Source organism: Culex pipiens, chromosome 2 (genome assembly GCF_016801865.2).
Source record: "Culex pipiens pallens isolate TS chromosome 2, TS_CPP_V2, whole genome shotgun sequence".
NCBI classification, from domain to species: domain Eukaryota; kingdom Metazoa; phylum Arthropoda; class Insecta; order Diptera; family Culicidae; genus Culex; species Culex pipiens.
The window spans coordinates 56785676-56803039 of NC_068938.1; the positions used below are offsets into that span (position 1 = coordinate 56785676).

At 37.9% G+C, this 17364-nt stretch overlaps 1 protein-coding gene across 1 annotated transcript in view; it reads left to right on the forward strand.

The window, feature by feature from the left end:
* LOC120418602 (rap guanine nucleotide exchange factor 2) overlaps positions 1-15451 on the forward strand; it is a 38764-nt gene extending 23313 nt beyond the window's left edge. Inside the window, exons 2-6 of the mRNA XM_039581045.2 lie at positions 10045-10233; positions 10291-10704; positions 12339-14010; positions 14073-14450; positions 14796-15451. Of these exons, the coding sequence (XP_039436979.1) occupies positions 10045-10233; positions 10291-10704; positions 12339-14010; positions 14073-14450; positions 14796-14899 (2757 nt within the window). The 3' untranslated portion in view covers positions 14900-15451. The remainder of the gene's footprint in view (positions 1-10044; positions 10234-10290; positions 10705-12338; positions 14011-14072; positions 14451-14795) is intronic.
* Positions 15452-17364: the final 1913 nt, after the last annotated feature.

Genomic DNA, 17364 nt, shown 5'->3' on the forward strand with positions numbered 1-17364 from the left:
CAAACACAACACTGTTGGCGTTTATGCTTTTAGTACAAGCGAGCTTTGCGCGCGGCATCAATGAAGGTGTGCGTTTGTGTGGGTGCGAGAGCGCTGGTCTAAAAAAGCTTGCGGTACTCTCTTTTTTATTTGTAAACAATGGAGCAACAGTTTGGTTTTGGTTCGGTCGATTTTTTCGGATAACGGTTCTCGTAGTAGAAGCAATCGATCATTGATGGATTCTCTCTCGTTTATTCGCGTTTGCGTTTTTTTTTTATTACGTTCTCGAAAGATGCTGATTGGCTTCACGGCTGCCGAGCATTATTTGATTAACTCGTTTGCCTCAATTTTCATTCGATTGGGTTCTGATTGAGTAATGTGCCGATGTACGCCGATGCACACAAAGAAAAAATACTCTAAATTTAAAAAGATCGTTCGTTGGATTAAAAGTTCGCGTTGGTGAATATTCGTAGAAAGTTCAAACTTTTTAATTTAAAAGTTGGAAAGTTTTTGATACTACCATGCACTTCTGGAACAAAATCGTTGTATCGGTAAAAGTTTTTTACTTTTATTATAAGAAGAAACTTTTTATGGCAACAATGAATAACATTTAACATTACAGTGATGATTTTCGAAAAATGTGATGGATTTTATTTCTATTTTAATTTTTATTTTAACATCAAAACTGCTGCTTATGCTGCTTAACATCGCGGCCTACATTTTGGAGCGCGACAGCGAAGTAGAGAACAGGGTAGTCTCGTTGCCGGCCATCATCAGGACAGGCTTGGAGGAGTTGGCCATTGGGTGTTAATTCGGGAAGGTAAGTCGACGTTTTCCGACTGGGAAGTGAAGCGCCTGAACCGATAGTTCCCGATCGCATCGTCCTCCTTCGAGAATGGCACAGACGCTGCCAGTTCATCCGGCCGAAGCTGCGCCGTCGCGAGTTGAGAGTTTGCGGGCGGGAGTTGCTGAAAGAGTTTGAAAGTAAATTAAATTGGCTAGACACTGAACACATTCTCAATACTCACCGGTGACTTCTTCGGTATTCCAGGTAGATGTTCTTGATCAGGTTCGTCGGATATCACTCCAACCTCTGGAAGTAATCCGAGTACGACAGCTGCGGCTTTCGTACAGACGGTTCTTTCAGAACTGGTGCAAACTGTTCTTCCGGATGTTTATGTAATACTCGTCAAACATGTCCCGCACCGAGAAATGGACTACGGACCCTCAGGACATCCCACACTGTCCCGTCTTCACTTCCGGCACATAATGCTGCTGATGGTCGTAAACCGCCGGCACCGAGTGCAACATCCGCGCTGACCACCTCCGATCGCTTCTCGTCGTTTCCCTCTTCCGTCGGATCCTTTTCCTCACCGTTAAAATTAACTTTATCGAATACAACCGGTGCAAATTCACATCCGCATAAACGGCGTCCTACAAAAACAAACAAAATCAAACACAAACGCCACCAAACACCCAAGCTTCCTTCTTACCCATTTCGGTCGTGAAACAGCTGCAGATCCGGCAGGAAGCTGGCCTCATCCTTTTGAAAACCAACTTTCCCCTAATCCCCTAACCTTGTTCCGCACCATCCTCCTTCGAAGGTATCCGCGTTCAAGTCCTGGCTGCGGACGCGTTCTGTTTTGATTGACGTCGTGGACCACCACTCACAAACCATCGGAATCACCTAAACGTTTGTTTACATTTTGGACTTAGACGTACACGGTTTCACGAGAACGACAAAATGAAAGAAATTATACAGTCGAATTAAAAGTTGAAACTTTTGAATAAATTAGCAATGAGATTTTCAAAAACTGTAGCAGTAAAAGTTTTCATTTTCAAAACAAGAAAAAAACTTTTAATTAAGCAAATTTTAACCACTTATTAATTTAAAAGTAAGTTACTTTTGTCATTACCATAATATTTTTTTGTGTGTGGTTATTCAATTATCGTCTTTTTTGCTGGTTTAATTTATTCGATTAAGAAAGCAGTTTTAAATTTATTTGAAAAATGGGTTTTATTACCTTGTTTCTTAGACAAGTTTAAATACAATTAGATTGTCATATAAATTTTCGAACTTGACAACCAAATTTTTTCAAACATTTTTTTTAAGTTTTCAATGAAAAAAAATCCTGATTTCATGTAATTTACAGAAAATAGCTTAGTGGTTTTGCGGACTTTTTTGAAGAATCATACATGTATGTAATAAAATGGAAAAAAATGCACCATGGTTTCCTTTGTACATAGGATCTTTTGAAAAAAGTAAGCGAGAAATATTTGTCATCAATATCTAGAAAAAGTCTGGAATTCAATTCGACCGGATGAAAACCAGGAAAAAATCAGGAATTCGACTGACAAACCTGGAAATTTTATCATTTAAGACACAATTCGACAAACTTCTATTAAATAAATTCTATATGTTTTTTTCAACATGAGTTTTATTCTAAATAATAGTCTCAAGCTTTCGACTTTGTATTTTCTTTTGTGAGTATCCCATGATAATTTTAGCTCTTGCAAAATTGTTTTTGAATTTTGAAAATAACATTCCGTTCCCATAGATCTAGGGTTTTTTCTCAAAATTTATTTTCCCTAAAAGAGCACTCAACTAGCAAAATCTAAACGTATAAATATGTACCCTCCCTGCAAAGGCTTATGAATTGTTCTCAGTTGAAAGGTTCTCCAAATCTCTGTATTGCAAATGTAACATCCTGGAGCAGAACTGTTAAATTCTAATAAAAACACATTTGAATTGAAAAATTCCGTCCCGTTTCACTTTAACGCGTTAAACTACGTCCTTTTTAGTTTGAAACTGTATTTAAATATTAATTAATAAATTATTGTATCTTACAGTTATTACAACAAAACATTAGGTGTAATTCAAAAAAAAAAAATTAAAATAATTTCTTTAAATTATTATGGCCATATTCCCACGAAAATTTTGCAAACTTGAGAAAATATTTGCAATATTTTTTTTTATCGGATTTGAATATTTGCATGTCAAAGTATTAGAATTAGTTAAATTTTCTTATCATGCAAGTCAAAAGTTTTTCAAAAAATTAATTTCGAATCTATACGAAATTTTCTATTTAAAAAAAAGAAATTCAGATTTGTTCAGCATGAGCATGCCTTTTGCTGGCAAAAAAGTTTATTTTTACCAAGATTTTTACAGAAACAATCACTATATGGCGGATACAAAAAAAAATTGAATTCTTGTTCATTTCAAATTTGATTCTTCATCTGAAAATTATGCTCTAAATTTTAGAATGTTAAAAAATGGTTTGACTATATTTTAGACGTTTTAGGAAACGTTAAAATAAAAAAAAAACCTTTTTTCACTATAATCTTGGTCTAGAATTTTTCACAATAACTTCTCCAAAAAATTTATCGAAGATGTAAAATTGCTCCGAAAAATATTTTTCAAGGTACCATTTATTTTATTTTTTTAAAGCATTTTTGCATGGCCAGATGCCAAAATTGTATTTAGGTTTGTATGTAATGATGCAAAATGATGGGTGACCACTCAAGTCGGGAAATCGGGAAAGTCGGGAATACGCCAAAATTTGCCAACAATCGGGAAAAAGTCGGGAATTTGTGATTTTTTGTCAAAAAGTTGGGAAAAGTCGGGAATCCCAAGAATACTTGTTCAAAAACTATTTTCAAATTGAATCTACTCAATTCTTATTTAGTAACTTACTTCAAATTTAAGGTTTCTTTGACAATTGCAATCTATTTGAGAATTATTGATATCTCGGGTTAGTTTTCAAAACGTCCTAAGAGCCAAACCCCTCAAGTGGAGAAAAACGATGAACAAGTTTTTGACCATTATTTTAATTCTTATTAATATGTAAGAGGGTTTCAAAGGCATATTTTCAGTCAAAATCATTGCTTTGACTATAAGCTATGGTAGCCATATCAAGTGAATAAAAAAAAATAGCAATTTATGTGTGTTTTAGCCTTGTTTTATCACACCAGGTTGATTCGACCTTTTACATGAGCAAATTGTTTCATACGTCCCTGTACTTGGGACTTTTTTGAGTAAGAATGACAATACGACCATTGGCAAAATTTATTTATTTTATGACTAAACCACATTTAAATCAAACATTCTTATTTTGAACATCGTTTCAACACCCCCCGCAAAGAGAGCAGTCGATGTTTGGAAGAGATTGGGAGAAAACATCGCAGAGGAGAAAAGTCCAACTGACAGATTTTATTCTCTCTCTCTCGCGTTGGCTCATACGCCAGCTGAGAGCACGAACAAAATGACGAATTACCACTGATTTGTTTATCTTTCCTTCAGTGGTCCATAGGACCTTGAAGAGCTCGGGGTTCCTGGAGTTTTCAGAGGGCGTTTATGCGTGATAAGATGGATGCGGTCATTATCGCTCGTTCCTGAACAGATTCTGCATCTTGATTTTGTGTTGATTCCGGCTGCCACACAAAATGATGATTTTGGGGAAAGCTAGCCGTCTCTGCCGGAATGAATGGCTGAAACTTCGTTTTGTTGGCTGGCAAATTGGAAAATATTCTTCGCGCATCCTTTAGGTCATATAATCAGCGCAATGTATTTAACGAGATAACAAATATTCATCTTTTTTCGTAAAAACTCATGGGCCCACAATAATTAAGCAATTATTATTGAACTTACGTCCTTTTCCTATGAGCGTAAGTACATTTTTGAAATTACCAGTACTTACGACCTTGCATCACCAAGGACGTATGTGACTTCTCCATATGAAAAGCACATTCGACGTTTTATATGTGGGCGATATTTTTGTTTAAATTATTTTTTTTTGGAAATTCTGCTCGAGTGGATCGTTAGTAGTGTGTTAGAAGAGTACAACCGTGCCAAAAACTAAATTTTGAACAACTGGCGCTTACGACCTTTTGAAAACTAACCCGAGATATATTTAAGACATTTAAATTCCTTATAAAAATTTGATGCATTTGACACAGATTATCATAATATTTTTTATAAATAAATCAAAAGATTTTTATAAATTTTTGTTCATAAAAAAATGATTGAATATTTGAAGAAAAAAAAACCATTTTGAGTTTGGAAATGTTTTTTTTAAATTGTTTAACTATTATGTAATTTCAAATATTTTTTTTCTATATGTTTGCCATGAACTTTATTGTAATCGGAAAACTTAAATTTAGAAAAAAAATCCAATCGTTGTTCGTTCTGAATGAAAAACTGGAAAAACTGTTTAACGTTTTGAAAAGATAAGGACAATATTGAAATTACAAAAAAAAGAATAATCCAATTTTGATTTAAGTTATTGCAAATATGTTTAAAGAATTTGTCTCTACAAACATCTAAAACATGGAATTGAATATCAAAATTAACAATAAAAAAAATGGAGGTCAGTGAAAATATTGTTTTAATCAAAGTTCTAGACAGTTTTCTAAATTCTTCGGAAGAATAATAACAGTAATACGCAATTTTAAATTAAGTTATCTTTAACTTTTTACCATTTACAGTTGAAACGAAGTATCAAAAACTATACCAATTCGGAAAACAAGCATTGAAATTATATGAATTGTTAAGCTTTCGATTATTTTCTAAAACATATTGTTTTTATATCTACTCTTATTCAAAACAATGAGTGCTTTAATTTTAGAAGTAATTTTATATTTAGGAATTTTTTGAAAGTTTCTGTTTTTACAAAAATTGTCAATAACGTGATTTTTTTAAATTTCATTTAGATTTTTTTTTTTTCGATGGATGAAGAATTACTAATCTTCTCCTTTTCTTCCCAAATCCATTTTAGAATATCCAATTACAGCAAAATGATTAATCGCACACATCATAGTTGAATGGAACTCCAAAACTCTAAATATCAGTTTAAATGTTTACTAATGAAATCAGTTGAATTAAATGAATTACTCTTCTTGAATTTATACAAGCTTATTTGAAAAAAATTACACAAACATTAAACAGTTTTTGCATAAATTTTGTAATCTACAAAGTAAATCATTGTAATAAGTAATATTACATTGGTACTTTTTTTTTGTCAGATAAAATGAGTAAATCAGATTCAAATTCACCATTTTTTTAAATCAAAATTGAGGTCATTCCATCTGAAGCGGAACAGCATTTGAAAATTACCATCTCCGATTCTGCTCAAATTTGGCAGAGCTGTTGAGACTATCAAAACATGCAAAAATCCCGAATTTCATCCAAATCGGACCACCCCCTCCATTTTTGTACCCTCCCAAAAAATCGACTTTTTGGCGATTTTTGAGCGAAACCCCTATCTTCAAACGACGATAACTCAGGAACCACAAATCTTAGAGAGTCGGTCTTAAACTCAATTTTGAAGGAAATTGGACGTAGAATCCATTTCCGTGATCAAGTTTTTTATTAACATATTTTTTCTACCTGTATTGCGCAATTGAAAAATTTAAATGGCCGTATCTCAAAACAGTCCTATTTATTTTTTTAGATTTGTCCTCACCATCGTGTTCCCCGGCCAATTTTACATAAGAATCACTAATCGACAGAAAGGAATATGTTTCGTTCCAGAGATATCGAATTTTAAAGTTTTAAGTATTTGAGATTACCTACATCAGCTACACTCGCCGCATCTGCTAGAAGCACTCAGTCGTGCTGATCAATAATTACTACCTGGTGTTGTGTAAGATGAATTATTTTTATAATTTTATACGATATTTTGTTTAAGGAATGTTTATTGGGTAATTTTTAATGCTCTGTTCTTCCTGATCTCAGTGTCGTTGAACCATATTAATTTAATTTATTTATTTCATCGCCTCCATCTAAAGTAAAATTTGAACTTTTAATATTTATTTGCAAATGCTATTGAGTTTTTGCAATACAATTTTCAAAAAATTATCATTATTTATCTATTATTTTTATATTTTTCCTAACTTCTCATTTCTTCCCATTTTATTAAATTATTTCTTTTATTTCTTCTTTTATTTGAAGCGAGAACGAACAAATCCAGAGTTTTTTTTTAAAAAAGGTCCTATAACCTATTGTCTTTTATATGTTTATAGGACGTAATAAAAAAAGTCAAGAAATGTAGAGCTGAGTGTAGTAGATGAAATAATTCTCATGGGTTCTAGAGCTTTTGCCATGTGCGGTAGCGAAAAAGTGCCATTCAGCAAAAACCCCAAAATCTGTCTTACGGTTTGAAAGATTGATCATATTTTTTATATTGTGAGCCAGTTTCATCTGAATAATTGATGATTTTTTCAATTCTGGTACATTTAATTTCAAAAACAAAACCATATACTTCTGATACATGTGGACAGCAGCTGTATCGTCTTCCAAGATTTCGAAATGATTGACAAACAAAAAAATATTATTGTTCGGACGGTGTCGAAATCAACACAACTGAATTTGATCTTCATCAGGAAATAAATCAGATTAATCTTTGTGATTTTCTTACATTTTTTAGTTTTATACTTTCCAGAAATCCTCCTCCTTAATCATGCTTCACGAGAGTTTTGTTCATGTTAATTCATAATTTTTAACACGATAATGTATCGTACACTTTTTCTTAAGTGTTACTTACAAGATCAATTGCTAGCTCTGGGGGAATTCCATTCTGCCCTGTATTACGTGTCGTTCTTGCTCTGTCCTGAGGGCTAATTTGCTAATGATTATTTTGGATGAAATCTTATTTCAATAAATAACCAGGTAGCAGTTATTGCTTCTAGCAGATGCGGCGAGTGTAGCTGAATCTCAAATACTTAAAACTTTAAAATTCGATATCTCTGGAACGAAACATATTCCTTTCTGTCGATAAGTCGATATGTAAAATTGGCCGGGGATTACGATGGTGAGGTCAAATTTAAAAAAATAAATAGGGCTGTTTTGAGATACGGCCATTTAAAATTTTCAATTGCGCAATACAGGTAGAAAAATGTTTTAATCTAAATTTTGATCACGGAAAAGGATTCTACGTCCAATTTCCTTCAAAATTGAGTCTAATACCGACTCTCTAAGATTTGTGGTTCCTGAGTTATCGTCGTTTGAAGATAGGGGTTTCGCTCAAAAATCGCCAAAAAGTCGAGTTTTTGGGAGGGTACAAAAATGGAGTGGGTGGTCCGATTTGGATGAAATTTGGGATTTTTGCATGTTTTGATAGTCTCAACAGCTCTGCCAAATTTGAGCAGAATCGGAGATAGTAATTTTCAAATTTGCATTTTTTCTTGCACACTTCAGGTGGAATGACCCACCTTTGAAGAGATAATTTACATAATTCTAAAAAAGACGATATTTCATTGATTTTGAGTTATAAAAAATAATAAAATGGCATATTTAAAACATCGTTGTTATTTGTTGTAAAAAACCCGTAAATAATTCTTTTGGTCTCGAAAAAAGCGGGAAATAGATGTGGCAAATGGGCAGTATTCATGATTGCTGAGAGTCGCAGGACTCTCGCCCTTTGCTATTAGTAAGTATCCAACAAAGCAAAGTGTATAGCATGCATTTGATACTGTCAACTCCCATTCGGCTGTGTTCTCGTCGCTGTCATGTTGTAAACTGGAGCCGAGGGAGGTCCTGTTGTGAATTCTAGTTGGAGGTGGTCCGAAGATCATTGAAGAAGGTAGAATTCGCCATCACCCAAGACACGAAGGCACGAAGGATAGACCATGTCTTGGGGGGTGAAAGGATGATAGGATTTAGTGATAATACCACAATTTTAATATTTGTCTTTCTCTCTTATTTCAGACAAAATGTCTGGTCCGAATCCAAGGTGTTGCAGAAATCTTCCACTATACAGAAGGGGTCTTCCTTCTATCATTTCCTGTATTTTGAAAAAAGGTGGTGCCCCGAATGTGGACATATAGCTTATCACATTTACTCCATACGGTGTGAACGTGACATGCTGTATGTTTGCAATTGGTGCATTGGCTATTTTCAAAACAAGATAGATGTTTACTATTCTTTTAAGATACAATTTAGTAAAATCTAAAATCTATCCATCTATTTATTTTGCTATTGCTATAACTTGTCCCTTACCTCACAAACTTTAACTACTCTATTCTTCAAACTTGGAATCGCAATACATTATTGTAGAAATGTAACTGCTGAAAAAAATTGGTAAGAAATTTGGGCATAACTGTTATTAATATGATTAAAGGTACGTTCAATCTGTTTTATTATATATATTAAATATTCTAGTTTGCTTGTCTTGTCCCATATTTCACAACTTCAGTTGTTTTCTTGTAAACTTCTCGTTACAAGTTGGTATTTCTGTCTAGTTGCAAAATAAGGTTTCTTTATTCTTTCTTTCTGTGTTAGTCTGTTCCAATGTTCGATTTTATTTTACATTGTACTTATCCCATTTTTTCTCTTTTTCTCTTTCATGTACCTTGCGAGCATACGATGACCGAAAAAGTCATTGTATCAGCCAACACACGTGTATTTTTCACAAAGCCGCGAAACAGAACAAGTATTTTTATAAGTGCGCGAATAACAATCGGTCGTTGAAGCTCAAAAAATGTGAGAACAATATCGCGCCGTGGTTCAGTGATAATAAGGCGAAGAAATTAGACGAAGATTCCGCATGAAGAATATAGCGGAAATTATGTGTTAATTGCACAATGAGTGAAGGTTTGAAGTTGACACTATCAAAAGGGAATGGTAAGATGCAATAGTAATATTGCTAGGTTTGATAGTGTCAAAAGGTAAGATTAAGGAATAAGGATTATATGAAACTATATTGTCATAATTATTGTATTCACTGAAATATCTATCCGCTTTCTACCCCCAATGTGTCCTGCACTGGGGGTGCCTGGGGTAACTTCGAGTTGACCTGGGCCGCCCGAGGAATTATGTCGTAGGTGGTTCGTGTACTTCTCACTCACCTCTCCTCGCGGCAAGGTTTTCCGTAGGTCTACACTCGAACATGCAACATGGGACAGCATGAATCTTCAGCTGAAGCCGGACGAATGTATTCCGAAATTACAGAATTACAGAAAAAAGCGGGAAATAGATAATTGAAATCTGGTGGCTACCCTGACATAAAAATATATGTGATTAAAGCATGATTTTTAACATTTGTCTTCTCTCTCTCCTCTCTTCCCCAGCTAACCGCCGGCATCCCACCGGAACTGTACGACAAGGGCAACCGGCTGTCCCACTCGAGCGACACGAGCCAAACCGACACGATGACGTCCGTCACGAGCTCGTCGCTCGACTCGGACGAGGTCGACCTGTCCGGGCTGGTCGAATCGGTGGTCGACTCCGACGAGGAGGACATCGCCGAGAGCATCGACGTGAGTGTTTTCGCTTTCTTTTTGTGTTGTGATGTTAATTTGGTTAACTTTTTTTAGAGCATGAGTGTTCGCGACACGGTGCGCGAGTGCTTGGAGAAGGATCCGACCGACCGTACGATGGATGATATTGAAATATTGCTGGAGTTTACGCAAAAGTTGAAGGCGTTCACCAACATGACGTTCGCGGTGCGGCGGGATCTGTGCTCGGTGATGGTGTTTGCCGTGGTCGAGAAGGCCGGCACGATCGTCATGAACGATGGGGAGGAGTTGGACTCGTGGAGCGTGCTGATCAATGGGCACGTGGAGATTGAGCACGCGAATGGGGAGATTGAGTATCTGCACATCGGGGATAGTTTCGGGATAATGCCGACGATGGATAAGTTGTACCATCGCGGGATCATGAGGACCAAGTGCGACGATTGTCAGTTTGTGTGCATCACCCAGACGGATTACTATCGGATACAGCACCAAGCCGCCGATTCCCTATCATTAATATTGCTAATTTCCTTCAATTTAATATTGATACTTAATTTTAACATAACGTTTGTCTAATTCTCTCGTCCTTTACTATTTAATTTTTCTAACTCATTTATACTCCACATAAATACTTTCACTCCCTCTTAACTACAACTAATTAATCTAAATCATCAAACTTAACTAAACTAAAAAAATTTCACTACTCTATTAAACGAATCCTAATCTCATTTAACAAATTTTACCTTCATTATTCTTTAATTTTTTTATTTACTCTTTGCACCTTTTCTATTCACTAATAAATTTATACTTATACTTTCCTAATAAAATATATTTTGATTATATAACCCAATCATTTTTCCCGCACTAATACCCTTCACTATATCAGTATAAAAACTCAATATTTAAACATAATTCTCCTACTAACAATCTTTCTTAATTTCATTATATTATACCTTATCATACTTCTTTTATCCGTAAACTTACCTCAATCTCTTTAGAACACTTTCCTTATTATCATAAATTCAAAATCCTTATTATTATTTTTAACTAATTTATCTCTAATAACAATACTAATTTAATAATATTTATTTATATTTACATAAATTGATTATATGTACATCACAATATATCACAACCTATATTCCTCTTTCTCATTCAACTAATCTTTTTAACTACCTTAATATCAAACCTTATAATATTACTTTTTTCTAAAATTTCCATAAATAACTCTTACTAGCAACAAACTCACATAATCACTCTATCTTTAATAATTGTATATTTCTCCAAAATGCTTAATTATCTTCAAATTCACCACAACTTCTCACTACTTTTTTCCCTATTCTTAAATATCTCTCACTTTCCACATCCCTTATCAATTTATTTATAACAAACCCTATAATTTCCTTCCTTCAACTTTTAATACTCCTCCATCCAACTCTATAACAACCAACCTTTATTAATATCCTCATTTAGTCAATAAATCTACTCCCCATCATTCCAATAACATATTAAATCTCTATCATCACACATTTTTCCATTTATCCTGACAACACCCAATCCTCCTTACCCTAAAATCCATTAATCCAAACCTCCATCCTCTTCCTTATCAACTTTATCCCCTTAAACTTATTCACTCACATCTTACACTAACTCCTACCAACCACCTATTTCCACTTCACTCTACGCCACGCCATCGGACTGTAACTAAGCACATCCGTACATCTCGTGCTCCATCATCCGCATCACTCCCCAGCATAAAACTCATTCGTACGGATTCACATCAATTCCAAGGTATTGTTTGCCCCTTATCTCACTATGCCCGCGATTTTGCCGCTCCCCTCTACAATCTGTGAGACACATCATCTAAGGTTTACAAGTCGGACAGACGATGCAAGTCAACTGCATTTTCACAATTGAGACCACGGCGCCTGAGTAGGGTACAGCTGGCACTGCAATAATTTTCATATCACGGCCCTTATCACTAACATTTCCATTTCGAGTATATCTGTCCTTCTAGGGCGGAATGGTTCAAAACACCTTTAACACTGTATCAGCTGCATAACTTTCGATGTATCTTCTATTCGAAATCTCTTTTTAATTCATAATACTACCAAGGAAACACTTAGTAGTATCCGGACGATATCGCGCGGTCTTTTAATCCCTGTTCCATTTCCTGTTTTCACTTTTTGCAATTGAACGCGAACGAGCTGGCGATTCAGCTGACGCTGCAGGACTTTTCCATCTTTCGGCAGATCGAGTCCACCGAATATATCGACGATTTGTTCAATCTGAAGAGTCGCTACGGCAAACCGATGCTGGTCAAGTTTGCCGAGCTAGTCAACCGGGAAATGTTCTGGGTGGTGACGGAAGTGTGCAGCGAGCACAATATGATGCGAAGGTGTAAAATTATCAAGCAGTTTATCAAGATTGCGCGGCACTGCAAGGAGTGCAAGAACTTCAACAGTTTGTTTGCGATTGTGAGCGGGTTAGGCCATGCGGCCGTTTCCCGGTTGCGGCAGACGTGGGAGAAGCTTCCATCCAAGTACCAAAAGTTGTTTAACGATCTGCAAGAGCTGATGGATCCGTCGCGGAACATGTCCAAGTATCGGCAGTTGATACAAACCGAGCTGAACGCGCAGCATCCGGTGATTCCGTTTTACCCGGTGGTCAAGAAAGATCTCACGTTTATCCATTTGGGAAATGATTCGAAAATCGAGAGTCTCATCAACTTTGAAAAGCTTCGCATGATTTCGAAGGAGGTGCGCACGTTGCTGCAGATGTGCAACTCGCCGTACGACATCCTGACGATGCTGGAGTTGAAGTGTCAACCGCCGAGTTCGGCCATGCTTGCGCTGAACCAGATGTCCGTACCTTCGAGTGGGAACTTGATGCTGCCTCCGCAACCGGTGGTTAATAGCCACACGGTGAAGCGACGAAAGAAATCGACGGCCGCGCCCAATCCGAAGAAGATGTTCGAGGAAGCCCAGATGGTGCGACGGGTGAAGGCATATTTGAACAATATGAAGGTCACAACGGACGAAGACGAACTGCACCGGCTGTCGTTGGAATGCGAACAGCAGGGGGGAAGCACACCAAACAACGTTCAGGTGAGAAAACGGTACCCCTCCCCGACGCTATCGACGACGTCGAGCACGAGTTCGACGAGCGAGGGAAAAAAGGGCGCGCTCGGTATCGGGATGAGCAGCCTGTCGATCGGAAGTTCCGGTAGCGGTAACAGCGGTGCGCCAAAATTTGGGGCCGCGTCGCCGCAGGCGGTCAAAAAGTTGCTCTCGCTTTCCGAGCAAACCAAAACTCGCCCTCATCAACCCAGACATCCCTCGGTCGGGTCGGTTCTGCCGCCCCCGTTGAACAACATCCATCATCATAGTCAGATCGTGCATCATAACAATCTGTCCCATTATCACCACGCCCATCATACGCCGTATCATCATCACGCGGGCATCTCGATCAGTCCGTCCGCGCACGCCGCTGCTGCCGCCACTTCCGGTGGTGGCGGCGGTGGCCAGTGCTGTGGCAGCGGCGCCGGACCTCCGCAACCCCATCAGCCGTACCCGAATACTCATCCGAGCTATGCGGTTTCCAGCAGCGGAATTCACTTATCCAACATGCTACCCAATCCACCCAACTATAACGCGACCATGTCGATGTACCCGAACGGGCGGCCCTCGGTCGTCATGTCCAGCCGGATACTGGAAAGCTCCGTGGACTCCCCTAGTCAACTGCCGCCACCGATGGAGCTCCCACCGGAGAGCAGCTCATTCCGCAGTCCACCGAACTATGGTGAGTTCAAACTCCGCGTTTTTTTTTTTTTTTTAGAATGCGTGCTAACCCTCCCATTGCAGCCCAAGCAGCCCACCGGCGCATCACCGGCAACAGCACCTCGGTCCTGTCCTCGTTTCCCACCCCGCACCAAAACTTTGGCTCCTCGTCGCGGATCATCGCCGCGGTCGGAATCTCGCCCATCACGCCCGGCTACGTGCCGCCCGGCGTCAACGCAATCTCACCGATGTACCAGCAGCAACCGGCGGCCAACAGCGGTGCACCTTCGCCCAACGCCAGCAATCTCCCGCCGGCCATTCCAGCTCGAATGCACGAGCAGCAGCACGTTGATGTGATCCAGCAGCAGCCCCCGCCGCAACAGCCCCCGCCACCGCTTCCACCGAGCCTGGACCTGTCCGCCGAGAGCAGCTCGGTGACGGTGCTCAGCAATGCCGCTCCTGGTAAGTCCTGCTCCAAACGTAATTGGTGTTTCTAATAGCTAGATCTCTACGATAGATGTTGCATGCTTTTTCCCCTTTCTACAATTTTTGGTTGATCCTTTGTGAATGCGATTGTCGATTGCCTGCCGAATTTGTTTTTAGGTTTAGTCATTATCCGTGAATTTCGTTCCCGTTCCGTAGGAACGTTTGTGAATAATTTGTTCACCCACAATCTTTGGTTACCATCACACCTCCCCCCACCCCCTTATGTGACCGCATGACTCAATGGTAAATAGCATGTTGAATGTGGCTGTTCAACAGTATGCTGAACCACAACACACCGCGTGTCTTTCCGTCTTCTTGCAGAGCTGCTCGTGGAGACCTCGGTGGATGACGTCGACGACGAGGAAGACGACGGGTGTGAGTCGGTCGAGCGCGACGTCACTGAAACGCTGTCTACCGACGTCTAAAACTACTGTTTGATCTAGGCGAATAATGTTGGTGTGGTGTCGTCATTCCAAGAGCACGTTTCGGGGGATTTAATATGTTTCAAAACAATCATTCTCATTTAAGCAAGTGTATTGATATTCGTGGATTTGTTCCAAAATTGACGGTAAATTAAGATATTGTTGTTATCGTTGATTCACATATGGATGTCTAAAGTAAAGTGGAATGTTGATTCCATGTTTCAACTCTCTGCCAAACAAGATTTAACAAGACGCAAAACTGTACACAAACAGAAAGATAAATCAAACTTAAAAGAAGGTTAACCAAAAATAAAATAAAAATATATATATTTTTAACCCTTTTACACACCTTCAACCAAAGTCTCTAGCAAGTCTGTTTTAGTCGAAAAATAGATTTTAGCCCTGTGTGCTAGTGATACAACTCGCCACGATTGCACCTTACTCCAAGACTGATGTGAACCGGAAATGATGGAACTAACTGAAACCACATGCCAAAATGTTAATTTCAATGATTAGATATCCCAACTGTGACCAAAGCATTAACTTTAATTGTTTTTCATCAAAGTAACGTTTCTTTAGCAAATTCAAACTTTGAAAAATAGCTTTTTGTGCTCTACAAAGTCATTCCGATCTTAAGTTAAGGTACTATTCAATTCCAGCACATGATTTCCACTTAAATTTACAAAAAAACTGGTTAATTTAATGTATTGTTTTTACTAATCAAATTCTTTCGAAACTGGTCGGTGAAATGTATTGTTTTTTAAATATATTTTATATTTTATATATTTTGGCTTATTTTGAAGTTGATTGCGTTCACATGTAACGAATTTTATCAATAATTTAAATTTAAAAACACTTGCTAAGTACATAAAAAATAACGACATAACCAAAATACATTGGACAGCCACGCAACAATTCTCTACGAAATCGATCGATTTCGTTCATTTCTATTTTTTGTGTATTTTTTTTTTATTTGGCTCAATGTTTTTGGTGACCTTTTCTAGCAATTTTATATCATTGGTTCTCTCAAAGGCTTCATCCATAAAGTACGTCACGCTAAAATCAGCCAAAATTTACCCCCCCTCCCCCCCCTTTGTCACGCTTTTCGTATACTTATAACATGCAATGTCACACTTGCTCAGACCCCCCCCTCCCCCCCCTAGAGCGTGACATACTTTATGGATGACGCCATACAAGGCAGCTGGTATGTCTTAGTCATAGAAAAGTTTTTTTTTAAGTTTAATTTTGAACTCAAAAAATCCGTTTTTCGATTTTTTAAAATAGTGTCTATGATTGTCCATTCCTGAAAATATTGTTTTTCGAAGAGTTAGGCCGTTGCAAATATTTTTTGAGGTTTATGTCCCAACGGGAAGATTGGACCTCTGGTTGCTGAAATACAGCGAATAAAAGAAGAAGAAACAAGAAAATTGGTGTTTTTCAAGTCATATCCAAACATTGAAAATTGGACCATTAAAAGCCAATATCTCAGAAATTAACAGTCCTGTTCTCAATGTTAAAACTTTAAAATTAAACATTTGTGAAATCTTGGTCCCTTAAAAAATATTTTTCAAATTTTAGAAGTATTTCCAATATTTCAAAAGGGCGTAATATTGAATATTTGACCTTTTTACAATGTTAGGCCGTTGCAAATATTTTTTGAAGTTTATGTCTCTCGACTCTGACCAAAGTCGAGGGGCGGGACAAAAAATAAAAAAGTTTAAAAATTGTATTTACGAGCCATGATTTCAACATTTGAATAAAAAAAAGTGTTTTAAAATGCATTTTACACCTGTCCAGTCAGTGTTGGAATTTGAACGAGAAGAAGGAAAGCATTTCTCGTTCGCGAGCGAGGGAGAGAACTTGTAGTACTTTTCTCTTCTCGCTCGCGCTCGCATTTTCGTTCGCGTTCTCGCTCTCGCCGCGAGCACTCGCGAGCGCCTCGTGCTATCCGTTCGTCCTAAGCTAGCAATATGACTATCTACGTGCGCATGTATTGCGTGTACGTACACGAAAAAGATTGAGGTTAAATTGTGTACCGGCCAGCAAAACAAATGGCGTGCTAGTGTGCGTGAGAGCGGGCTTAGATAACTCTATTTTGGTTTCAGGGTTATGAATGCGAACCAATAGAGTTATCTAAGTCCGATCTCACGCACACTAGCACGCCATTCGGTTTGCTGGAGGGTACAAAATTTAACCTCAATCTTTTTCGTGTGCGTACACGCAACACATGCGCACGTAGATAACTCTATTCTGGCTCGCGAGAAAGCCCGTTCGCGTGCGGAGGAGAGCACGGGCAATCGGTGAGTTTCTCTCGGCAGCTCGAGACTCGCGGCGAGAACTCGAGAGAGAGGTATTTTTCTCGCGAGAGCGCGAGAGTACCAACACTGTGTCCAGTTGTTTTGCAATCATTAGTTTCTAAAATATCTATGTATTGACGAAATGTTATTATTTGCGACAAAAAAAAGTTT